We start from the raw sequence: 26,770 nt of genomic DNA, 5'->3' as shown, positions 1-26,770 counted from the left end.
CATCTGATTACATTCACTTACCTAGGTGACCTTTCACATGGTTATTTTCCAGGCTTATCCGGGGCGGTGAGGTAGTCAAAGTCCAATGGGGAAAGTGTTGGCTTGTCACGTCGAAAACTCGGGTTCGATTCCCCACATGGGTACAATACGTGGAGCTCTTTTCTCTTGTTACCAGCCGTGACTAACAGGATCAGGTAGACAGGCTTTCTGACACATGTCACTGAATGTCATTAGCGTAGATGGATGCTCCTGATGTTGATAATTAGATATTAGAGGATGTGGTCAAGACTCGATTATTTACAGACTGCTGCAATATAGCTGGATATTGCTGATAAAGGCGGAAGAATAGTCACTCACTCACATCTGGAAACAGAGGGTGGCCGGCCTTGCTGATCGCATTTCAGTCGGGTGAAGACCATCATTTTATGTATTATGCATGACAAGAATGACACAAGTATTATGACTGTATGTGTTTATTTTCACTCAGTATAACAAGAAACCACATTTACCTAGTCCACACAAGAACTGGTGGCCTGTATTAATGCATCAGTGACTTTCATGGCATCTTGTTCCAAGTCATCGATCATCTTAATCAGCATATAGTAGGCTGTTGCCAGATTGGTGATTCCACCTACAAGAGCATTCACAATTGGTATAAAACGGGTCAGTTCTATGGGAATGCGCTTCACAGCCTCTTCTGCTGCCTCTGATTTGACCATGTTAGTTAAGAATGTTTTGACAGACTGGCGGGAAGCCATGATGGTAGACCCATCCTTCAGGGCATCTTTGAAGTATTCCACTGGTGTATTCGTCCTGGAAGAAAGTTCCCGTAATGACGCATCATCCAGTCCATACTGCTTCAAGTAGAAAATCACCTCGTTAGCCAGAAGAGCAATATCTAGCGATACACTGATCGCGCCTCCGAGAAGAGGGATTGGAATAAGTGAGGTACCTGCTCCCTGGATTCCAGATATCAGTGCCACCTTTTTCGCCCGTGTCTTTAGAACCACAGTCTTAGATTTAATGACTCCTTTTGTGAGCGGAGACAGTGACAGCACAAGTGCATTCCTCTTTTGTTCAGGTAAGGAAACTAGGATGTCTTCCATTAGCTTTGAGTAGTCCCACGTATGTTTGTCATAGCTATCTATGCAGTACACGGGTCTCTTTTTCAGCTGCCCAGCCGTAAAATTGTCATTGCAATTCTTTTTAATTCGCTCGAGAATCTTAGATTGTGAAAAGTTGTGTTCGCTATGCTCAGCACTCTCCATGGCATCATCAATCTTCGTCCTGACGAAGAAGTAATCTTTTTTCAAAGACTCTATTTCCCATGCTAACCAGATGTCTTTTGATGTGAATCTATCATCCGACAGCAGGAGGAAGAAGTCGTATTTTGAGTATCCAACCCGTCCAAGGTAGGACTTGTCTTGGGGAAACTTAGGTGTTCCGACACCAGGTAGATCCCAAAACACCAGCTTTTCATTGTAGGGATGGCGATACATAGTTGGTTCCTTTGTCGTGTCTCCTGTCCCAACAGCCGCACTTCCTTCATCATCTGCTGTCAGACCACGGATGCTGTTGATGAAGGTTGACTTTCCCACACCGGACTCGCCAACAACCGCGACAGATAATGGAACATTCTGCCACTCGGTCATCTTTTCTTGGATTACTCTTGGTAACCCACTCAACCCATGTTCATCGACATGGCGGCGGATTTCGTCAATCTCATCCTGAGTTATGTTTTCGAATGAGCTGTCATCCATCTGTAAAATAGCCATCTTGCCTTTGGTACCAACACAGAAACAGAGTTTCATATTTACACTGTATGATACATTACAATATGAAAGCAAATGAAGTGTTTTCTCCCACTTCACAAGAGTTATCGTAGTTATAATTATGTAGCTGAATAATCTCTCATATGAAACTGAAAGGTTATTTTGTCAGAGAGACAACCCCCCTTTCACTACCATAAGACTAGTGAATCCAGACATTATATGTCATACAAAGACAACATGTACGAGTTGTTATCAGTTGCTCATTCACAAATGCTATTGTTATCAGATAACAATGATCCTTTAATATTTACAATAAAGTTTTAATGCACCACTGCTTTGTCCGTAACCGCAAGACAAATCCCCAACAAAATCTCTTCAGTGAGACCCGTCATAATGGTAGCAAGGGGTGGTGGCATAGCTGAATGGTTAAAGCGTTGTCTCGTCACGTGGAAGATCACAGTTTGATACTCCACTTGGGTACAATGTGTAAAGCCCATTTCTGGGTTCCCCCGCCCTGATGTTGCTTAAAGCCGTGTAAAACCAAACTCAATCACTCACAAGACAGTATCATGCGCTTGCAGTATGTGAACCAAAGGCCATTATTTTATGTATGTTTGAGATCAAACTATAATAAATAATCTGTCTGTCTGCGATCCCAAGATCGGTAAAAACGCTGAAATCGCCGCATCAAAGCAGATCAGCAGCCTCAACTTACATTCGAAAGGGCTCACTGCTGCCAAGTGCCAGATCCCTGCAGTCTCCAGCTGCACCAACAAAATTGGACTCGTGTCAGTAGGTTGACCTTGGCCGTTCCACCGTGGGCGACTGTTGTGGAGGAATCCTCTTACAGGTGTGATGTTCTGCTCACTGAAAGAAATAACGATATGGCTGCCTCAAATATTAGAAAACAACCAACAATATAACCTACTCTAACCTATTGCAAAGGATTAGGTTTTGATGTTTAAAAAATCAACCAGCGGGGTGACACCTGAAATGGGCTTCACGTATTGTACCAATGTTTGGATTTGAACAATTTTAACTGGCCCTCTGAGGCATATAGTCCAAGATGTGCCCCAAATCGTTTGGAAGTATCGTCACCGAGTCGTTCTACATCAACATCTGTGAAGACGGCAACATGTGATACTTGGGGTGAAGCCAGAGTCTGGTGTCCACCGTAGTAATATTGCTGGAATATTGTTAAAATCGGCGTAAAACCCAACTCACTCATTTGGTACTATGGATTTCAACAACTGAACAAACTTATGTCCCCTCAGCATCCAAGACATCGGTTGATAGCTGAAGAATCAGACAGGAGAACATACATGGTTGACACAATATTATGGCTGCCTATGTGTGAGGAGCAGGCGCCATGGAATCGATAACAAATGTTGCGATCAACTACTCAGTGGCATGCCGGTGGTCGATACTGTTCCAGCATCCAGTAGGAAAACATGTAGGTATCGCCTGACTGCAGGATAATTCTCGAGTATGTTTTACGCTACTTTTAGCAATATTCCTTCAATATCAGGGCGGGGGACACAAGAAATGGGTCACAAAATCGACGAACAAATGTTTTAACTACCAGGCGCCCTCTCAGATTAAAAAAAATGGGGACTGATTCAAAACGTCTGCCGTTAACTTTTCTTAGAAGACAGTATGAAATATGCTGCGGGGAGTCTGATTCGACGAGTAGTATAGGGAATGGGGGTTTTAAAACACTTTCACGAAATGTCTCTACAAAGCCTTATTTTACTAAATAAGGCTTTGGTTGGGCCATTAGCTCTTGCTACTATTACCCCTACTATAAAAAAGTTGGCGGTAATTACTGTGCCTTGGTAGGAGGTAACACTGTGCCGTACGGTACGATCAATAATTCTTCTCTTACAAAAAACCCCTACCCGGCCCATCCCTCAAGTAGTACAAGTTAGGTTCGTCGGCTTTCATATCCACTTTATCTATGTTGTAAGTTTTGACTGACCATATAGGATCGGTGGCTCGCTTACGGCTATCGCCCTCGTGTTCCCCCGGCTGGTATAGATACCTCACTAGGGCCCTATCTGGTATCTGTTTCTCCTTCCCACGCAATGGAGCGGCCGACTCTGCAACTATTGATTTTAGTTTGATAGCGTCTGCCGGTTTCTTACCGGTGAGACGGGTGACTTCATGGTTGATTGCCGACACCACCTTGGGTAACCTCGTGACCCATTCAGTCGATCGTTTTCCAGGGGTGGCCATCTCCCTAGCATACTGATAGCCGAACAAGCGCTCAGCTAAAGTCCTATTAAATCTCTCAACTATGGCTTGGCTGCGATGGGCTCCGGCCGTGCCACGTCTGACCTTTGTATCGTGTTTGGCTAGCAGTTGTGACACGGCACCCATGAACTCCCGTCCGGGGTCAACTTGCAGCTCTGTTGGCCACGTCAGCGGACTGCGTTTGTATATACGTTCGAATCCTCTGGCTACCTGGGCCGAATCTTTCGTGGTCAAGGGTTCGGCTTCCTTGTAACGACTGGCTACGTCCACTACGGTTAAGGCATACTTGTACCTCTTGTCGTGGGGTAGGAACAGTAGGTCTGCCTGGTGAACGCTATTAGGTATGTTAATACCGAACCTCCTTCTAGGCACGTAGCGTGGTGCAGGCAAATAGATCTGCCACAGGGCTTGTTTTCCAAGCCACGCTTTGGCTTCCTCCGGGGGTACTCGCGCTATTTTAGCTAGCTTATCTACTGCGCTAGCTCCTTTCCAGTACCCACGCGGGCTGTAGTAAATAGCCTCAAATTTTTTCATGTCCATATGCATATGTGTTTATCCCATCAATAGCTATCCAACGTTTCGTGTCCATAGGCGACAGGGACGTCTTGTTTATAGTCAGTCCGTATATCTTATGCCAATCACTTCTAAGTGTGTTCATTTTATGCCTAAAGGTACGGGTCTTGAACAGGGCTTCCTTGAATCTGGCGTGTTTGATGTGTTGTTTCACCACATACTTCTTAACCCCCTTAGCCTTCCGGATCTCACTATTGTCGGCTTTCAGTATGGAGTACATCTTAGGTCTCAAACCTATGTACTCGGCTATGGGTGTGCCAGCACACTCGTCCTTCATCTTACCTGGACCTTTTTATTTACTGTACTGTGTATGGCATGGGTCTTAGGGTAGTCGCTGGTGTCGTATAAATCGAGGTGTTTTTTCATGTCCTCGTACACGTCCTCGGTTCGAATCTCCATCAGCAGGGAATCCGTGTCAGTGTACAGCACTTCACACCTGTCGCCGTACTGTTTCTTGAGCTCGTTGTAGTAAAAGTCGTACATCAGGTGTTTGGATAAATCGAGGATGCTCATCCCCACGTAAACAGGCCGGTTGAATTTTATGTGACTTTTCTTCATGTGTAGGGCAACCAGGTTGTCTGTGAATATCTTACTACGGTTGAATGCCGGACTGGCTATCAATCTCGGTCTTCCTCACTCGACCGAACCAGCTTCACGGTCACGCGTTTCCTCAGGTTCTCCATAGTCTTACCAAACACCGAGTTGTTCATGAGCTTGTAGAGATTTTTCTCAAAATCACTGGTGGCTTTTTTTCGTAGGTCTGTGTTCATTCTGATGTAGGGCTCCATCCATGGACTCTGGTCGAACATGAGCACCCTGTGTATTTTGGTCAGCCTCATACCCAACGACAGGTACAGCTGTAGGTTGCGATAGTGAACGATGTACTTGGTCTTATTCATTAAGTTAGGCACGAGTTTTTCAACGTCTGTCACACGCCCACCTGACAAGTTATGTTGGTACTCAGACATCCAGTCTGGGTTAACCCTCATACGTTCGGGGGCCAGGGGGTAGCTGTTGTGCGATGTGTGTAATTCCTTGGGATACTCTAAGTCAACCTCGAGGATATAACCTTTGTTCGAATCTGGTGCAACCCCCATAACATCAACGTGGGGTACCCATTCGAATCCCCCTGTAGGTAGATACTGACTCATGGCCCAGCCGTACAGGTTGTTTGCGTCGAGGTAGAGAATGTGATTGGTTGGTTTGTTAGGATCGTAACCTTTCACGTATTGATTATTTGCTTTAGCGTATCGTTTGGATGCCATGGAAATCCCACCTCGCAAGCCTTTCTCAATGAATAGGTGCATGTCGTAATCTGTGAGCAATTCCAAATTAACTCCGGTCTTTTTAAGCAAGGCGTCCCACGACAGACCTGGGCTGGTGTAATACCATGCGGGGTCGAGTTTATACTGCTTTAAACAGGTCCGCCTGAACGTTTCAAACACGTCGGCTAACAGCAGTACATCTGTCCTCAAGTACAGGTCGTGATAATCACCCAGGTTCTTACAACCCAGTTTATTCCATACGTTAGTCGCGTGCGAGTAATCATCTCGTGAGACGGACGCCTCATTCAGCTTGCTATAAAAGCAGTCAATAGGGGGTAGTCTGGTCTCGGTGAACTTGGCCCAACTATCCATGTACTCATAGGGGTACACACCCTTCCTCATAAGCAGGGGTCTAGTCTCGGCGTCTGTGTATCGATCGGTGATAGGGAAGGTATTGTTGGCCTTGACCAGACTGTCGAGTGACGACAGGAGGAACTGAAACGAGTCAATGAACCTAAGTCCGTTTAAGCTGAAGGAGATGTATCTCTCCATGTTGTTGGGGATGCACGTTATATTACCATCGATTTTCGCGATGGCCTGCATGATCAAGTGTGAGTCGTACCCTCTCAAGTTGTGAAAGACAACGGGGATGTTTATTGTCTTAGGGTTGATTTTAAGCTTGAGGTTGCACGCGTTGTGAGCGGCGCCTCTATACTTACCAGTTATGTGGCAGTGATCTCTCACCGAATCACCGTTAAGTGGTGAGTCGCACACGTGACAGTTAGTGCTACTAGCGTGAGCTAGCCTGTCGGCTCGGGTCATACGCATGGGAGCGATTCTATACAATGCATTTCTAATAATTTTTTCTTCCTCCTGCAAACACTTTAGAAACCTTTCAGCCGCGTCAGGGCCCCTATACACTACCGGAGCTTTCGTTTCCCCGTCACAACGGACGACAATGTATCCAAACGAACAGGCTTTATGCTCTTGTGTCTTGTGGGTGAAGCTACCCCCACTAGGGGGTGTGGGGGAATCCCCACCCACAACTAAGGCTTCGAAGTCGGCGTATATGATATAAGGCACAGACATTTGGTTCTTGTGGTTACTGAATTTTAGGATATTTTCACCTTCCTTAGGCATGTCGACTCGTATGGCCGTCTGCCCCACACCTTGACAATCATCCCGGTGGGATTCTAATAAATCAGCTCGACTGAAGCCATGTAGGCATCGTTCACAGAAGTGGGTCTTTTCTCTGTGTGCCGATTGGTCATACAACAGCCTGCTAAAGTGTTTTATCCATGTGTAGTGATACTTGTCACCTCGCTGGATCATGAATATATTGATAATTTGGCAATCCTTCACCGTGCTGACCCTGTGTACTATTGTTGTGTTACCTTCGTGCCCAAAGACATTTATAGCCAGATTATTCTGTTTTTCTACTTTAGTGATCTGGGATATTGGGGTTGGTTCATCTATACCATCCCAATTAAGCCCATCATCCTGAGGATAATTAGAAGGCCTGTTCGGATTAGTGTCAGCTGGAAATAAGGCTGACCTGATAGCTAACCTCAGGCAATCGTTTCCTCTATTCTTAACGTTTACTATGGCATGTTTGTTTCTATAGTAGGGAGGTAAGGCTAGGTATGACCCGCCTCTGAACGGCACGTATTTAGCTATGTCTAGATAGACATTATCGATTTTATCTACAGCCCACCCGGACCCTAAGTGTGTGTAGCGTTCTAGGTATTCTCGTATCTGCTGAAAACTTGTATCGATTGATGCGTCAATGGTCTCTGCATGTGTGACGACCTCTTGTTGGCCTCGGAAGTAAGGCTGAACATACTCAGTGGCCCCTGTGGGGCCCCCAACCTGCTTATCGAGCGACATTTTCACTGTGATCTGAAACTTGATACTTCCTAGATTATTTAGTTCCTGGTTGACCTTATCAGCTATCAGAGGCTTGATATCTGTAATGTCTATATTTCTATCAACGTCCATGCGCCAACCTCTCAAATAGTTGCCTACAGCGCGCTCAGTGCTCACGAACTGTAGGTCAATAGCTCTATTCTGTCGTAATAATTCTAAAAGCTGTGGTTTTCTCATACGGGAATACCCGCCTAAACCCAAATCGTGTGCCTCGGCTTTCAGTTGTTTTACAGTGGGACGTGCTACGGGGGCATGTGATAACAATGCGGTTAACCCGGCTCTCCCCAGGTTTGAATAACCCGTGTATCCAAGCTGTTTTGCTTGAGCTTTTAATTGTTTTACCGTAGGAGGGGCTTCTAAACCTAGTAATCTCAACAATGCTGACTTCCGCATTCTAGAATACCCGATAACACCTCTCTGTTTTGCGACCCGCTTGAGCTCGCTTACAGTAGACATCGTGTTTACACCTAAGAGAACTAATGTCTAATTGGTTCACAGTAAGGGGAGGTAACTCTTAAGTGGCTATCTTGAGCAGTCGCCTACGTTCTTTTATGTAGCCTTTTTTATTCTCGTAGATGAGTTGATGTCTGACTACGTTCGCTCCGTGAGCTTTACATAGACAGTAGTGCCCTTTAACCCCGATACCACACACAGAACACGTGTAGTTAGGACTTCCCATATGGAAACAACAGAACCCCTGATTCCTGCATTTCCTACCACAGGCCTCAGTCTTCCCCATAAGTATATATTCGCATCGGTATGGAGCGGGTCTCATGTTTACTTATATGGGTATTTTAGTTTAATTGCTTCGCAACCAACGCAGTAGCTGCTATACCCAACACTATGAAGCCCAGTTCACGATTCATTTGTCCCTTGGATGGTGTGTAGTACTGAGCGAGTGTGGGTTTATTGAGCGGTTCCAATTGTTTACCAGTTAGTAGATAGTATTCTTTCATTGCTTCATCGACATCGTTGAATGTTTGAACGGCATGGTTTTCACGCTGTAGTTGTTCGTTAATAAAATCGATCCTCTGGAGACGTTTTTTAGCGTACTCAGCCTGTGCTCTTTGTAATTTCTCAGTAGCGAGATCGTGCCGCTTCCTTTCTTCCTGTATTTCAGCCGCGTGATCATCTCGTAGTTTCGAGAAGAGGAAATTACTCCCGGAAAATGCCAGGGCATTCACTAACGCCCCACCGACCATCATAGCTATCGTGGCCATCCCTATATTTATTTCATTATATTATCAGGTATTATTCCTTGTTTTACTAGGATGTCTTTTGTGGCCATCGCCATACCAAGGTTCATTATGAGCATACCCATATCCTGCAGGTTGAAATCTAGCTTGATAGTTGGTTGTTTAAGCACCATTTTAGTCAACCGAGCGTACCCTACGGCTAGACTGGCGACCACTGTGGCGTGGTATGCGTCGTTGACGAACGTTTTCCCCTCAGACATTATGTATATGATATAAAATATTAAAATTATAACATGATATGCGGATCAATAGTGGGGGATACCCCCACACCCCCACTGTTAGGGGTTACCTCACTGTTGTGGGGCTCACTGTGGGAGGGTACCCCCACGTATAACCATGTTATAACCACGGCAGCAGTTACACCTACAGCCAACAACAGTCGGGTTGGGTTGGTCACTTTATGTTGGTTACACCACCGTTTTTTACCGGCAGCTACTCTCTTAGGATTCTTCTGCCTGGTTACTGTTGGGGGTACCCCCACTGGTGTCACTGGTTCCTGTGAAGGGGTCTCCTCCACTGTTTCCACTGGTTCCTGTGCAGCATCCATCTATACTATTATTATTATTCTTTCTCTCAAATTGACAATGTTTTGCTGTGATAATCGCCGCCGTCACTGGAGCCAACAACATACCATATTTGTGGTACAGCCCGCAGCTGATAGAGCTCACGGCGTGTTCGATAAAAGGGTCTTTCTCGAGGTCTTCCCACAGGTAAAGTCGGCGCTCTGGTGGAATGGGAAAGAAGTATGATACAATACCGGTGTATATCTGGGTCATAGCCGATCCTATTGTTTTTGTCATTTCTGCTCCGAGCCGGGACTCGTATCTAGCGTACAGCTTATCGATTTCTTCGGCTGACATTTTGTTAATTTTATCCAGAGTGTAGTCTCCAAAGTAATGTTTGGCTTTGCCGCCAACAGCCAACGCCACCAGTTTCTCTCGCTTGTCATCAGTGGGGCCTGCGGGCGGACCCTCCAACGACAATTGTTCGAGCAATTCCTCACACTCCATCTTATAATATAGCAAGTAAGATTTAGTTTTAACTATATAATACCCGATGCAGACAAAACACAGAGAAATGAAGGTTAAGTTGCACACGACAAATACTTCAAATATCATAGCTATGCTTAGCTTTGCTTAGCTTTTGCTTAGCTTTGCTTAGCTTTGCTTAGCTTTAGCATACTATATATGCTACTGGTTGGTCGGTTTTTAGAACGAGCTTAGCGTGTTTAGTTTCAGCGAGCTGTTTCTTCACCCGTTCCCGTTCTAATTTACTCATCACATCGTTCTCTCTCAAACACTCCTCGAACGAATCCCTGTCCTTGCAGTGAAATAAGGCCACCCATCGCGTCTGCTCCCTGAGGTCTTTCAACACCGAATTGAACTTCTGTGTTAGCACCCAGACGCTGTGATTTGCATGCCGGCCGGAGAAGGCCAGGTACGATAGCATGTCTCTCTTTTTTGTTATCTCGCGATTAGCGCTGCAGTCGTCCAGTATAAACAGCGTCGGTTCCCCTTTAAATTTCTCGTGAAGAGCTTTCAACCAGTCCTGCAGGCGTGTTCCAGGGTCGATTTTGTGTACGTCCGGGTCCGTCATCACCCAAGGTCGCACGTACGTTTTATTCATGCTCAGAGTAGGGCACATGATAACGATGTTATCGAACACATCCTTGTAGTAACCCTCCAACATATCCAACACGAAAACGGTCTTCCCACAGCCAGTCTGCCCGCATATGATAGCGCAGTGTGGGTCAGTGGGGAGGTGGGGGTACCCCCCACTAGTAGATGGCTTGCACGAATCTCCCATTGTCTATATTAAGTTGCGCGTCCATAATAACGTACAGATATAATTTCAACTTACCAGCGGTTTGAGCCTTCTTAGTAATCTGGATGGTTATCCCTTCGCTGCCGTTATCTATACGACGCCCGCTACCGTGCAGTTTATCATCATCCGTGGATCGCATGTCCAACCATAGGGCGTACTTGGTGGTCAGGTATTCACCGATCTGCACGGAGCCGAGGTCCAGGTCCTTTGTTATGTAGTCCCCCACTGGTAGCTTTTTTATCTCATCCCACTGCTGGTGTGGTCTCATACCATGACTGAACAGCTGGTTGGGCACGCCCTCGATGGTCACTTCCACCTTTTCAATCTCGGGGTTGAAAAACTTCTCGCTGTCCCTCCGGAATGGCTCGTAATCCTCCACGGGGACGACCAGTATACCTTTCATCGATCGCGCCGGCACGTTCAGGTTGATATTCCACACAGTGTCGCTCTTATCTCGCACGACTGATCTATGCCTCAGTACGCGATCGTACAGGATAGCCATCTTCCCAGAGTACTGGCTTCGAACCTGCCTGGCCAGCTCAGGGCTAGTGACCATGTCGAACTCCAGAGAGATGTTGTCTATGGCATAACTGGCCTCATCACCGTTCGGCGTACGCACTACTTTGCTATAGTCGTTAAACGTGAGCTCGTATTCGAGCCTATCACCCAGCGCGGCCTGGTAAAACGGCGCGTGTCCCGTGAGCAACTCGAAGTCGAGCGGCACGCAGAATCGATTCCCGTATGCTAGAGCGATGGCCTTTTCACCGTCCGATAGCTTGTCTTGCTGGTCTGTCGTGAAGACGTATCCTATGCGCGCCCGGGTTGATTTGCTGATGCCCTGGTACACATCATTGACTCGTTCTCTCTCGCTTTTCCAGAGATCCTTGTAGCAGTGAAACACGTCGCTGTCGTCGATGCTCAGCACCTCGTTACCGCTGATCTTGACGGCCGTTTTCTTGATGATAGCTCGACCCACGTTCCGCACTAGCTCGCGTTTGTCGTTGTCGGAGGTCAACGTGATATTGAACGCCAGTCGAACAGTGCCTGGTACAATGAGGTCATTCTCACCAAGGTTTGGAAATCTAACCAGCAGAGTTTGATTCTGGTCTATCTTGCTGGGATTATTGGTGATAGTCACCGACTGTCGCACGGCTCTGGCGCCTAATGGCTCTCTCAATCTTCTGAAAGGATCTAATTTTCTGCCGTACATTGTTATATATAAATAAAATATATTTAAATACTAATGGATGAAGACATAGATATGACGGAGATGCCGGGCGCTAGTGCCCAGGCATTCGATGATGAGCAGGAGACCTCATTTACTAGTTCATCATTGAACCAAGAACTTTTGGCAACAACGGTAGATGATTATTACGAAAGTTTAAGAAGAGATAAAAACTACGTTGAACCACAGGGCCGATACCTTGATAATTTTTTTATTGATACAAAGGGTGTTCTACGCCTTAAGTCTGACCCAGGGGTTGACCTCGTTAACAAGCGCAATAAAAAACCACTGGCCTTGTCAACTCTAGCCAGCCGCCATGGTGTCGAATTTATCCGTAAAAATCTAAACATGAATGATTACGGTGGTGCAATACCTAAGGCCGTTGTTGAAGATCTGCAAGCTACCAGATCCCACCTCACCACTAGAGATGAAATGACACCACAGCGTGCTACAGAAGCCTCAGACAGCATAGAAAAACTGTTGAGCACCTACTGGGACAAACCGTTACCGGGGTTTGACTTTCCGGTAAGGGAACTGCGCGGCTTAGACGAAGCCGTGAAACGCGTGCGTGGAGAACTCGTGAACAACATGGGGAAACTGAACGAAATCGACGAGCACATCGCTAGGGAAAAAACCAAACTCAACGAAACTGAAAACGATGATATGAAGCGCCGTATCAATGAACGACTACGCGATTTAGAAGACGAGAGACGTACACGATTGGAAGCCGCTTCCTCGAATCGTGAACAGCTTCGATCCCAGATCAGTCGCATTCGGGAAACAATCGATAGAATACTGAATGAGGATACAACTTTAGCCAACAGGATTCGGATATTATTCCGGGAGCAAGGGATCACCATCGCCAGTATTCTGACTGCATTGGGTTTCATCATATCAACCCTCGTGGTGTCACTGACGGGGGGAACCCCTGTGGGGCCTGCCGGCGGAGGGGGAACTCCCAGCGGTGGTGGGGGTGTTAAAGACTGGATTAAAAAACTCGGGGAAGGCCTAGCTAAACTGGCTGGTAAAGCCGCCGAAGCCCTTCCCGGCATACTGGGTAGCATCGTCTCGTGGTTGTTGAGCGCTCTGTCTAAAACTGCCATGTGGCTCAGTCAAAACCTGTGGGCAGCCATCGTCGCCGTGGCGGGTCTGGTGTACGTAGCGGCTAAGAAATCTTTAACCAAATAAGTCCTAAAGTTACCCCACCAACCACCAGGGCTGTTTTATTATCAATATGCTGCTGATAGGAGGGTACCCCCACATATATATGGGGGTGTGTGGGGGGCACATGAACTTTAGGCTCCGGGGGTGGCGCCACTATACCCTTTTCACGTGGTTGGGTGTGTGGGATAGGGGGGGTGTTAATATCGGGGTTGATACCCAATTTTTGATCCTTCGTGGCTATGACTATTTTGTTGTTATAACCCACCACTTTTTTTACTCTCAGTTGCATATCACTCGGAGACATGTACAGCCCCACGCCGAACACGTAGTTGACTTTCGATCTGGCGTGTTCTAACGCTTTTTGGTAACGGTTGATGGCCCGCGGGAGATCAACTGGAGAATTAATAGCATCCTCAACGTTGGCAACGAACTGTTTCTGAGCGTCGTAAGCAGTTCCCTTACCGATGATGTTGGAACGCGTTTGCGACTGCGCACCCAACAGCGCCCACACGTACGTTCGAATCGAGTCGTTCAAGCGTATTGTACCAGCACGAGTGAATTCTTTCGATGTTTTTGAGATCATTTTAGTCCAGGCTGTGGCTGCATCAGGATTGGTTTGCTTTATACAGCTGACATGGATCTTTTCATTCGTTGTGGGGCCTGTAAATGTATGCCGGTTTGGGTTGTATGAACCATCTTTAGAACCGGCCTGATATGTTCCGGACCTGTAGAAGTACACGAGAACTATACCGAGACCATGGTTCACACCAGGAAGGCGAAAGTCTTTATTCGTTGGAATCTCAAACTCCCCACAAATACGTTCATAAGCGCGTCTATCATAGGGGTTATTCGTCATACTCCACGCTTTATCTTGGGGAAGAGGAGCACTTATTTCCTTCAATATTCGTCTCGTTTGATAATAAATATGAAACAAAATAACCGCCTTACTCAGTTCATCTATACCGTAGTCTGGTGTCACACCCGACCCTGTCGTCGCACACCACACAGCAAAGTTGAGTTGGTTCTGCCAAAACTGCATTGGGTTTTGATTCCAGTTTACCACCGCCTGCGCGTTATTAACGGACACGACATAGTTTTCAAAGATATTAATAAAGGTTGTTTTAAACCCCGTACCATCTGCATTCACCACGATTTTCAAGTGTGCTAAATCCATATTATAATATATAATTCATATATTATAATATGTACATAACACTTCCAGGAATAACGAGCGGTGAGGCCGTTCAGCTGACGCACGCGATCGATAACACGTCAGGTCAACTCGAAGTCGCACTCTGCGATATCACCTACCTACCGCAATGGACTAACATCAATATCAGCAACAATAAGCTGTTCGTCAGTGGGGCTCGCAGCCAGATAACTGACGGTTACTACAGCGTGTGCTCTCTAAACGACGAGGTCTTCAAACCCCTGGGAGCAGAACTCAAGATGAACGACTCAAACGGCACAGTGGTGTTAATCAACAACGGAAGAACCTCCTTGAGGCTCGGCCGACCATTAGCGAGGATACTCGGTATGTCTCCTGACGAGATAAAACCAACAACAACCGTCACAGGCACGAAGTTACCCGACCTAGTACCGTACCGAGAGCTGTACATTCATCTCGGTCAGGTGAGCACAACGTATAACATTCAAGGAGGTCACCCTTCCACTATACTGAGAGCAGTGCCGGTGAAAACTGAGAAATTCAACGACGGTAGAACCGAGTCGTTTTCACCACGGCAGTATAAGAGATTAACCCAGGGCAACATACCTGAGCTGACAATATCGGTGTTAGATATAAATCATAATCCTGTAAATATAGGATACCTCAGCTTAACGCTTCACGTAACATGACCAGCGCACAAGGGCCCGGAGTGAAAAAATGCGTCAATATCGGGATCTCCGACCTCGGAGACACGCGCGGTTTCGACGCTCCCGGAGTAGATGGTAAATCGTACGCCTTGCAACTAAAAAACAACATTTACAAACGCGTTGAAGTCACCTCCGGTGGAACCCTAAGTGATATAGTAGATACCACAAGAGCAACAGTCAACACTAAGTACACCCTTGTCAACACCGGTGATAATAATTGGGTAATATACCCATCGTTCGGAGGTAAACTGTTCGACTTAGACGATGTTGAGAGCACTACCGTCGTCAAAAACAAACCATATATGCTCGTCTTCACCGAAGATGACAAGTGGGTGTTGTTACCCGAGAACGACTGGTTTATCAATATTAGACTCGTCTCTCCCTACGTGTTTACTGATAACAAAGACAACCACCTAAACAAAGTCGTGAACAATGGAACCCTGCTCGTGGCTTACGTCCCAACTCAGAGACGTAGTATAGTCGTCAGCCCAGTCAACACTATAGCAGCCCACATGCTATCGAGTAAACCAGCCATACAAAACGTGAAATTGCAGTTGGTGTCTGAATTCGAAGGCGTGGTTAAGATACTAGAGAGTCTACCGGCAAACTCAACACTGATCATCAAAGTCTACCTAGGGGAACCATCGGTGAATGAGGTCGAGATCGTGAAGGGGATCAAACTCGGGTGGGTGAAACGACACCAGTATCAAGTTTGCAACGTTTACGTGCGGGTGGGTGTCGGCTCCAACACCAGTCTGCAGGGGGTCAACGTGATCGTGGAAAACAAGATATCACTAATCAATATCTTCCTGCCTGACAACATACACTTCATGGGTATGAAGTTAACCCCTGAATTATTATCAGAAAACCAGTTGGAAATTATATCGTAATAGTATAATAATGACCAGTCATCATCCCAACACTACGCTTAACGACCTGGGAGATACGGAGGGATTCGATCAGCCTGGTGAGGAAGATGAATTTTACATCCTGCACTTCAAAGACAACGTGTACAGACGGGTGTCGTTATCAGATTTAAAAGAACCCAAATGGCTGATCAATTTAATATTCACCTCACCTTATATCACAACAAAAGGGGGGTGGAGGTTTATCTCTAAGATTACGAATAACGGTATCTGGCCCGGGGGTTTCATTACGGGGAATGAAGCAACAGACACGGTATATTTTTATGAAGGAAAAATTGGATTAGGTTCTGGAATAGAAAGTAAATTAACATTTAGCAGTATGTATTTACACGAAAGGCAGCTTGAGATATCCTCCCCTTTCACACTCATCATAGAAGTCATGTTTACGAATTTTGACCAGGAAAACTCCTCAAGAGTACACCAATTTTTACCCGGGGTGTCAATACACTGGTTTGACGAACACCTAGACCAATATTGTCGTATTGTTATACAACAGGATACCCCCACGGGTCCTATAAACCGCTTAATAAGCCTCAGTGGGGTTTTTATTACAACAGGAAAGTCTATTAGCCTCTCACCTATTACCCTGAGTAGAAGTCTAGAACTTGTAGACTTCAAATACATTGATAGATTTTTAACTGAACCCCAATTAAAATATCTTTCAAAATATATATTATAGGATGGGTCTGTACCCAGTCGTAGAGGAAGTAGCGAAGACGTTGGAAACCGTAGATGGGTTCCGCTTGAGGCAGTTATGTGATGTGAAACGTCAACTAGAACAAGACCGTGACACGCGAAAAGCATTATGTAAAAAGTACAATAGAGCTTTCAATATCGTGGACGGGGCTGACACTGCCCTTATGGCAACCAGCATGGGACTAGGGGCGGCAGGCGTTGGGTTGTTAACCACCATCGTGGCTGCACCTATAGTGCTAGGTTTTGAAATAACAGCTGGGGTGGCAGGGTTGGCAGGATTGGCGCTTAAGTTGATATCACGCAGACTGCATCGTAAGGCATTGAAACACGACGAGATCAGGGTTCTGGCCGAAGCAAAGCTCAACACAGTGAGTGAGCGTATTTCCACGGCACTCTCTGACAGTAAGATCTCAGAAGAGGAGTTTCGTTCAATCCTCTCTGAACTCACAAAATATAACGGAATGAAACAAGATATTCGGTCCAAGTCTCGTAAGTCTGCTATCAGCGAGGATGAGAAAAAAAGTACATAGAACAGGGGATACAAAAAGCCCAACAAGCCTTTATTACGAACACCAAAGAGATCATAGGCGGTTCACGTTAAACTGTTTCATCGAGGTAAACGTGACATAGGCCGGGTAGGGGTTTTGTAAGAGAAGAATTATTGATCATACCGTACGGCACAGTGTTACCTCCTACCAAGGCACAGTAATTACCGCCAACTTTTTTATAGTAGGGGTAATAGTAGCAAGAGCTAAGGGGCCAACCAAAGCCTTATTTACTAAATAAGGCTTTGTAGAGACATTTTGTGAAAGTGTTTTAAAACCCCCATTCCCTATACTACTCGACGTCACAGTAGACTTGCCAGTAATGTCACTGGTAATTCCAGATACTGTCAGATCGCCGAGCCTGAATAGGTAGGTAGATATCTTTCAGAATTCGAAGCTAAACGTTAACAGCGTGAAGCGCTTAATTATGATATAGAGTGGGGTCAGTATCGAACATCATGTACCACGGCAGTGTACGATGGCAGGTGCAAGTTTCAAGGGTGTCATGTTTCATATGTGTGTACGTGAGACCGTGTGCTTGACCAGACGTGATCCTCGTGGACAACGTAGAATCTCATCGTACCAGGGTCTCCGATATCTACACTCAGTAGATTCTTGTCTGCATGGTGAGTTTAGTTTTACGCCGCAGTTTTTTGTTTTTGTTTTTTGTTTTTGTTGTTTTTTGTTGTTGTTTTTTTTGTTTTTTGTGTGTGTGTGTGTGTGTGTGTGTGTGTGTGTGTGTGTGTGTGTGTGTGTGTGTGTGTGTGTGAGTTTGTGTGTGTAAGGGCGACAGCCCGATCACCACCAGGCCTAAACCCTATCGAACATACGCGGGACGAAATGCTGATCTCCGTCTATTACGACGACCTGTCTTTCATGCGACTCGCTTATGCGCATACTGAAGAGGAGTATTGTGCAGTTACTCTCCGACTAAGGCCGATTGTGTGGTACATGACAAGGGTCCTGTGTTGATTAAGCAGAACTTCATAATCATTGCAGTTGAGTAGTTCAATACACACACAGTATGGTGATCATGATGCTCCAGCTTCAGCAGTACCATGCATTACAGTACGCGTGTTGCAGCATGCATTTGTGCATGGGTGCGCGAGATTGGTTTTACCTCGCACTTAGCAATAGTATAGCTAAATCAACGGTCTGTAAATAAACGGATCTGCATGATCATACATGTTACGTGAGTAAAGTCGTGTTCACCTGTGCAGGTCGTCTGTTACACGTTTGTTCTGTCTTGACTGATTCTGAATACACTATTCCATTGGCTGATTAGGTTTGTCCATTTAGGAAAATTCCTAGTAAATGTTCATCTTCCAAATTTACTACAGATACCGCAATCTAGTCTGTATGAAATATCTTGAATTTTTCATTCTAATAATTGATGCCATCGTAGGTAAAATGTACCTTAGATCTGTCCAAAAATATTGAAATTCGAAAATCATAACAATGAAATGCAAGGTAGACTTTATATTTATTACTGAAATTTAGTATTACAGAGAATGAAGCCACTTTTTGTATTACTGTTACTAGAAGTGGCACAATATTTAACGAGGTTAATTGTGAGTCGATGACTCAGATGAAGGTTAATGTCACCATAGATACGACTGTCGTGACGTTGGGCCTGTGATTGTAACTCCCATACGTTAACATAGACTTACGAGAGTCTTAGCACTGCGATCGGTCCGTGTAACGGGCCCCATGGTTTCGATTCACACAGCGTTTTAAAGGTTACGACTTGTCGTAACTCTATAGTTTATCATAGGCTTGCGAATGTCGTAGAGCCACGATCATTTTGTGTATTGGGACACAACATTCCATATACGTCGTTGTGGATCAACAATAGCAAATTCATGGCGAGGGACACCAGAATGGGCTATGCACATTCGGCGTGGCGATTGAACGCTTTAACCACAGAGGTTTTGTATTGGCATATAAACTGCATCACATATAAACTGTAAATGCGATACGGGATATAGTGGGGCACTGATTGTGCATGTCAATTGCATTTGCTACATTATCAGTCCCTAAACATACATGTTATGGTTCTGATAACAGCGATATCAAAATTAGGTTATATAGTCGTGGATTCCATTTTTATACTATACATAGCATTGCAGCATGCCGTTTTGTTATTGAATAACGACGAAAGACATCTGTTGTAAGTGGAAATATGTTCAGATGTTTAAACCATAAAGACAGTTACAAAAACTGCACGTATGGTCTTTACAAAATATACCGGCTCTCAGAATAGTGAGTGAGTTAATATTTAACATCACATCGGCAATATTTCAGCCATATCGTGACAAGAACATTTAACACTGAAATGGAATATACGTACATTGTAAGACCTTATGGAGGATGGACAGTACGAATACTAGATTATCACAGATATAAACATAAAAATAGTATGAAAAACTAAAACATTGTAAATAATGAAGACAATACAATATAAAACACGGGCTATAGAACGTCAACAACTGAGGGTAGGTCCATACTACTTGCATGGACCCCAGTTAAATTTACACCATCTCTTCAGCCGCTGGCGAGTGCAAGAAATGCTATCTAAAATTAAAATAACAAGAATACTACGATTAAAAAGATTCTCAGAATAAATATTGCAATAGATATCGTTTGAAAAGCACAAAGCGATACTACCGTATTCTGGTGATAGCCTACTGTCCTGTTAACAGCTGTCTCTTATAGGTATCAATGGATCTTTCAAGATATGGCAGGCTGATACTCAAAAGGATCTTCAGTTAGATTGGGGATTTAGAGCTAGATCAAAATCTAGACTTGCTTTTTGCCTTTCAGAAAAGGGCATATGTCCAAATTCAGAACAGATCTGAAAGCAGGCCAGCAGGCCGCCTTGAACTCCTAGGTTCTTCCCTGGGCCCCCATCCACAAGCGTTCTTAGCACTAAGGGGCGGTGGGGTAGCCTTGTGGTTAAAGCGTTCGCTCGACAGGCCGAAGATCCGGGCTCGATTCCCCACATGGGAATATATGAAGCCTATTTCTGGTGTCCTCGCACGTGATATTGTGGTAATAGTGCTAAAAGCGGCCTGAAACCCAAAGGCTTCGTGTTTATAATAAAATACATAGTTACGAGAAGTATTAACGTTACGGATGCTTTGAGGATAGGGACTCTGGATGTATGGTTTAATGTGACACTGTACAATACATCTAGGTGGAGGCAGCCTGAAGTACGTCAACTACTGCAGCACACAGAACGTTTCTAGGAAAGGTTTTGTTGCTCGACCAGTCGTGTACAACCTCCGTCTGACTTTGTCTCGGTCAGACGCCTTGGACATGTAAGCACCATCTGACATTAGACCCCTGAGGAGAGGGAAGTCGTGGCTCTCAGGGTCCCGACAGTTGACCAAGAAGACAGGCACGTCAGGGAAATAGCCCTCGATCTTCTTCAGGATGGCCTCTTTTTCACTGTCAGCATCGAATGTTCTTGGGTGGGCCTTTTTCTGATTTTTAAGTTCACGATCAAGCTTCGTTCTCACGTAGAAATAACATTTTCCTTGTTCAGCGATAGCGCTGTGAATGCGAAGTTCTGTGTCTTCAACTTTCGTGCAGGATACATGCACATAGAAATCATAGCTATCAAATTTAATTTTCTTTAAATATTCCTGTCCAAATGGGATCGTTTGAGTGTCATATCCGGGTACATCCCATAAGACAACATCGGATCCGGGTAGGTGATAGGGTTGGGTCTTAGATGTACACTCCACCACGTCAGTTTTGGCCGCGTAGTCTTCCTTGGGCGGTAAACCAAAATAGGCATTGATAAAAGTCGACTTGCCGTTGCCTGACTTTCCGATCACCCCTACGTTATAACGAGCTTCACCGGTAATCTTGCTGCTGTCCTTCCCTGTGTCCGTGACTCGTGCAGACATTGTCACTGAAACATCACCGTGTCACACGTACAGAACTCTGAAACATCACAATGTTACGCTTGCAGAACAGTGAAACATCACAATGTCACATTTTTAGAAACATCGCAATGTCATATCTGCAGAACACTGAAAAACTACAATGTCACACCTGCAGAACACTGAAACATTATACTGTCCTACTTGTAGAACAGTCAAACATCACAATGTCACACTTGCTGAACACTGAAACATCACAGTGTCATACATGCAAAACACTGAAACATCAGAATATCACACCTGCAGAACACTGAAATATCACAATGTCACACTTGCAGGACAATGAAACATTACAAAGTCACACTTGCAGGGAACTTAAATAACACAATGTTACACTTGTGGGACAGTTAACACAATGTCAGACTTGCACAATGTTAAACATCACAATACCACACTTGCAGAACAGTGAAACATGACCAGTGTTCATTCTAGGCCGCGCCCTTGCGCCATTCGCGCACTTAAAGTTCATATGCACACTTAAAAAATACTGGAGCGCCTTATTGGCGCACTCGAACGTAAATCTGAAATGCTGTTGCATGTAGCAGCTTTTTAAATATAACTAACGATACCCGGACAGCTTGTGGATCTGATGAAAAATGCCAGGACAGTGCATCACATCCATGTGTTTTTCAAAACATGTGGTTGTATCTGTTCACACAAAATGAATCTGATAGTGATTCTGTTCAGAAGTATTGTTTTATTACATCTCCCAGGATGACTGAAAACAGCATATTTGTCTGACTGTTGAGACAACTGTTAAACGTAACAAATACTCAGTTTTACTTTGAAGTTGATTTTGAGAATCAATAACTGACATTACCCGATTGTAACAAAATAAGTATCATATTTCCCCTTTTTCAAATTCACTCTGTAGTAATCGTAACTGTTCAACAGATGTTGAACAAATCTTGGTGTTTTCGTTTCCCTTGTTCAAATTGTTGACGTTACCGGCACTGGACGTCAAATAAAAGTACGCGATCTAAATTAGTAACTGCTAGGCACTGTACGTCTTGTCACTCCACGTCACATCAGTCTGACATGATCCACACTATTTTCTAAATGGCCCTCATAACTGAGGAAAAATGGGCCATAAAATGAACACTGCATGACAATGTCACACTTGCAGAACACTGAAACATCACATTCTCACATGTTCAGAACAGGCAAACATGTCTGCACCATACTACTTGCAACCTTACATATTACATGACTGAGTGAGTGAGAAAGTGAGTTAAAATTTAAAGTCACTATGGCAATATTTCAGCCATGTCGTGAACAAAACGTCAGGACTGCACGGTATTACGTGTCTACTGATATACCGCAATATGCTTTTCAAACCATACAAACCTCCATGTATTTTATGAGAACAGGTATATTGGGCAAAGGACATATATGAAGTATGACCTTCATGGTTGAAGTTAAACTCTACACAGACCTTCATTCACAACAATGTTTTGCCTTCTTTATTCAATGACAAAACATCACGGTGTAATGCTATAAATAGTATTAGAAAACTAGTTTGGAACTTGATTTTGAGCTTGCTCTTATCAGAACCATATACTGTTACTGAGTATTGTGCAATACAGTTGATATTACACGGCATGGAGCAGTTACCTCAATATTAAATAGTACTCCACAGTAGCCTCCGTATTACACAATAACATCTGTATTAGTGTCTCACAATAGCATCAGTACTAAAGGGTACTTGACAATAGATTCAGTATTACACAGTATCACATAGTAGTCTCAATAATACACAGTATCAGTGTGTGTGTGTGTGTGTGTGTGTGTGTGTGTGTGTGTGTGTGTGTGTGTGTGTGTGTGTGTGTGTGTGTGAGTGTGAATACACGATGTCAGCCTTGTTTAGGAGTCTTACCATACAAGCCGAACCCTCGGGTCCTTCTATGGAAGTCAACTGAGTCACGTAGGGGCTCCTGTTGTATGTACTCCACGTCTGTACTACATACTAAACCCATGGATGTGTAGTAATCCAATCTTTTAAAGATGCAAATCTAGATAAGCAGCCCCAGTTTGTTGGAGGGACAATGTGGTAATTATACTAATATGCTTCAGGAAGTATCAAGCTTAAAATATTAATTATTACTTATGCAAGGCTAGTGTTACGCCACCTACAGTAGATACTTCTCAGTATGTATCAGGCGTGAGTCGACCTATAGCTACATAAAATGTGGTTAACATATTGGAGACTGTGACTTACTGTGTAAATATACACTGTGTATGTTTCAGTTTCTGGTGTATCAAGAACGCATGTACTAGACACAGTGCCAGGACTGCAGTACACAAGAGCATATCCTCGTGTATTCACGATATCGATACAACATATAACGTGATGCGGTAACACGCTTAACTAACTCCAGGTTAGTGTTCCTGTGACCTATACGCCAAATCAATGTCAAAGTCTCAAATACGTTACACTTCAAGGAACATGTTACCCAGCCCCAGCGGGACCAAGGCTTGTGACACGGTCCAAGCAAGTTAATGTGGCCATTGTGAATTACCTTAAGTTGATGTTCAGTTGATAGTTTGTTTAATGTTACACTCTACCCTGCTCATCCGATATGACAGCAGCTTGTCAAGACCAGACAATCCCGTTATTAACATTATGACATACATGAAGAAGGCTAACGCTCGACCTTTCAATGACCACGGCTGCCTTGGCTGCAGATCAGGTCTGATCCTGACACCGTTTGCTTACTGAGTCGACATTTCATGGACATTTACTGGAGAAAATGACATTATGTAAAACTGTCAAGTAAATGTATGTATCAAATATCAAGGAAAGGCCCATGGTAATTTCAAAACTCTTGTCAGCAAAATTCCGCCAAGTAACGAACGCTGATTACATGATGCGCAAGCGCAGCACACTCAGCAAACTAAGTTGAATCTACGCGCTTGTGGGCCGCGCATTGGCCTGAGAGAAACTGATAACCATTAATTCGGCATATATCAACTAACAACCGATTAATAATTCTGTATACATGTGTCTAACCCGTATACTCAATGGATAACAAAAGGTCATGAACTCGCTGTTTATGTGTGCCAGTCGATGACTCGTGCTTGGGTCAGTAACATACAGCGACCATTCATATAATTTATGAAACCGGCCAATACATGTTAAAATGTCATAGCAAGCATTACCTTGTTGATTCCAAACTACCCCTTCCATGAACCCAGATACGATGTCAACTTCATAAATCACTGTTTACTCATTTCAGAATCGTCCATTGTCGAATCTGAGTTTTGCTCAGTGAGCTAGGGGGCCCCGACACGAAACGTGTGTTTTGATTGGTTAAGGAAAATGCCGCAAAGTGACGTCACTGCAGTGCGCTGGAGAAAACGAGAAACGCGTGCTGTAGCGGTGGGTGTAATACCGGGAAATCCCCACTGTCTCGCCAGTCGTCAAACAAGGTCACGCATTGCACCGGTATACCGACATGTTTTGCAAATAATGGCGAGTTCAGGATAGCTGTATAACCCTGTTTTAGGAGTCATATATGGAAAGAAAGCTTATCGTTGGGTGATAGATTGTCTATGCAACGACATCTGCAAGCAGCACATTGACTGACAGAACACGGAGTTGAGGTATAGAGCGGGCAGCTCACCTGAGGGCTGTTCCTGTGAGCATTGAACGCGGAGTTGGTTGGATTGTTGTTTAACTCAGCAATATTCCAGCTACATGGCGACGGTCTGTAGGTGATCCTGTCTGGACCAGACAATGCAATGATTGACAGCACGAGCATCGATGTACGCAACTGGGGTATGGTGACGTGTGGAAAAAGTCAAAGAGACTGACAACCCGATCCCGTTAGTCATGTAGCTACAGTAGAATACTTTTATAACGAACACGGATATAACGAACTGACGGCTATAGCGAACTGTTTTGAAAAGGCCTGTGTATATGCCTCCCCTACACATCAGAAATGTGGACAGAAGCTTTTGATACTCGCGAGACTTTTAAAAATCGATATATTCAATGACGAGTGCGTCGTGACGAGTGACTTGTGTAAGATTACTGACTTTGTAGTGAAAAGAACGTAACATGAATGAATGTACGAATAAACTGAGTAGGAATGTGTTGTACTGTATAGTGTGTTTTAATGTTCTTTCAATGAATTTTCGTGAATAGCGAACTACGGATATAACAAACTACTTTCAGAGGTCCCTTGTAGTTCGTTATAAAGCATTATATACGTAATGCTTATCACTGATGTATATTCGTATGCCGTTTAACACCCGCCAAACACTATTCCAGACATATGGCGTCAGTCTTATAGGGCTGGAATTTATACCAGACAATCCATTGATCAACAGCATATGCATCGATCTACGATGACATGGTTCAACCGGAGACCAGTCAAGCGAGTCAGTCAAGTCAGAGAGCCGGACTACTGGCATACCTGACTGACACAGTCTATTAACGTTTCCAGATGGAAACATATCACTGTGTAAATTTGAAATGAATCACCGAGTGTATGTATACCGCAACTCATATACCTGGGAGAATAACAATGAACGACATCAGGTATTACCCAGCAGATTCGTGTGTCTTTCATAACGTGGAACGATAACTAATAGACAGTAAACCATGTGATTCATACTCACATTTACATACAAGACTTAGTAAAACCTGACCAGAAAACCTGATACCGATAGACATTTACCGGTAAAGATCGGAGTTAGAAATGTTCTTCAGCAACTCATGCTTGAATACTAATCGCAACGGTCGACTATCGGGATCAGGCTCGCTGACTTGGTCGACACGTCTTCGTATCCCGATTGCGAAGGATGTCAGTCACTAGACTGTCTGGTCCAGACTCGATTAGTTACAGATCACCACCATGTAGCTGCAATATTGCATGCTGAGTGCGGGTTACCAACAACCAGCCGATAGATATTTGACAGATTGAACATTTCATTTCATTACTCAAGTCTCGACCTGTTCCGAAATCTGTCGGCATATTCTGAACTAAAGATCTGTTAAATTAAATTAGTTGGTTTAAACATATTTTATTCACGAATGTGAACGGGATTGGGGACAAGTTATCCAACTTAAAATACCCGCTCCCTGCTATTTACGTACGTATATTTTCAATTTTATACATCTTAGAAAAGAATAGAGAGAAGAGGCAGGAAAATGAAAGAGAGGAAGGAATGCAATTTATGTAATCACACAAAACTTTTTGATTTTTGAATGTAGGTTTGACACATTTAAAAACGTATTCATTCTGTTCAGTGGTCATATCAGGACTTCCATATCACATCAATGACAGTGTGATTGGAGAATCTTGTTTTACAGTACTTTAGATTTAACATTAATATCTCTCTTTGAATGTTATACAATGTACACTCCAAAAAGGAAGTGATGAACATTTTCACAAGCATTGCCACAGTTACAATAGGCAGAATCTTTCATTTTAAATCGATACAATTAGTAGCACTCAAAATGTCATTGCTGCGCTGAGTTGTGTTCAATGTGCACAGGAAGTTTTATTGTAAACT

At 44.3% G+C, this 26,770-nt stretch overlaps 2 protein-coding genes across 3 annotated transcripts; both read right to left on the bottom strand.

Annotated features, from left to right (window-relative positions):
- Positions 1-457: 457 nt before the first annotated feature.
- On the bottom strand, positions 458-24,534 carry LOC137288119 (interferon-inducible GTPase 5-like). 2 transcript variants are annotated; one of them, XM_067820528.1, is made up of 3 exons: positions 24,410-24,534; positions 2,488-2,639; positions 458-1,760 (listed from the first exon to the last, which is right to left on the bottom strand). In XM_067820528.1, exon 3 carries the CDS (start codon positions 1,758-1,760, stop codon positions 510-512), a length of 1,251 nt encoding a protein of 416 aa, XP_067676629.1. In that variant the 5' UTR covers positions 2,488-2,639; positions 24,410-24,534; the 3' UTR covers positions 458-509. The 2 variants fall into 2 exon arrangements, with proteins under 2 accessions (XP_067676629.1, XP_067676620.1); XM_067820519.1 differs by lacking the exon at positions 24,410-24,534 and adding an exon at positions 20,486-20,542.
- Positions 20,522-21,214, bottom strand: LOC137256130 (interferon-inducible GTPase 1-like). Its single transcript, XM_067793870.1, has one exon. It carries the CDS (start codon positions 21,212-21,214, stop codon positions 20,522-20,524), a length of 693 nt encoding a protein of 230 aa, XP_067649971.1.
- Positions 24,535-26,770: the final 2,236 nt, after the last annotated feature.

Source organism: Haliotis asinina, chromosome 1 (genome assembly GCF_037392515.1).
Source record: "Haliotis asinina isolate JCU_RB_2024 chromosome 1, JCU_Hal_asi_v2, whole genome shotgun sequence".
Taxonomy (NCBI): Eukaryota; Metazoa; Mollusca; class Gastropoda; order Lepetellida; family Haliotidae; genus Haliotis; species Haliotis asinina.
The sequence above is the reverse complement of the archived record's forward strand: the minus strand, read 5'-3'. Positions and strand labels throughout refer to the sequence as shown.

Coding starts and splice junctions, on each gene's coding strand:
- LOC137288119 (XM_067820528.1), bottom strand. CDS start 1,760: ATGGATGACAGCTCATTCGAAAACATAACTCAGGATGAGATTGACGAA.
- LOC137256130 (XM_067793870.1), bottom strand. CDS start 21,214: ATGTCTGCACGAGTCACGGACACAGGGAAGGACAGCAGCAAGATTACC.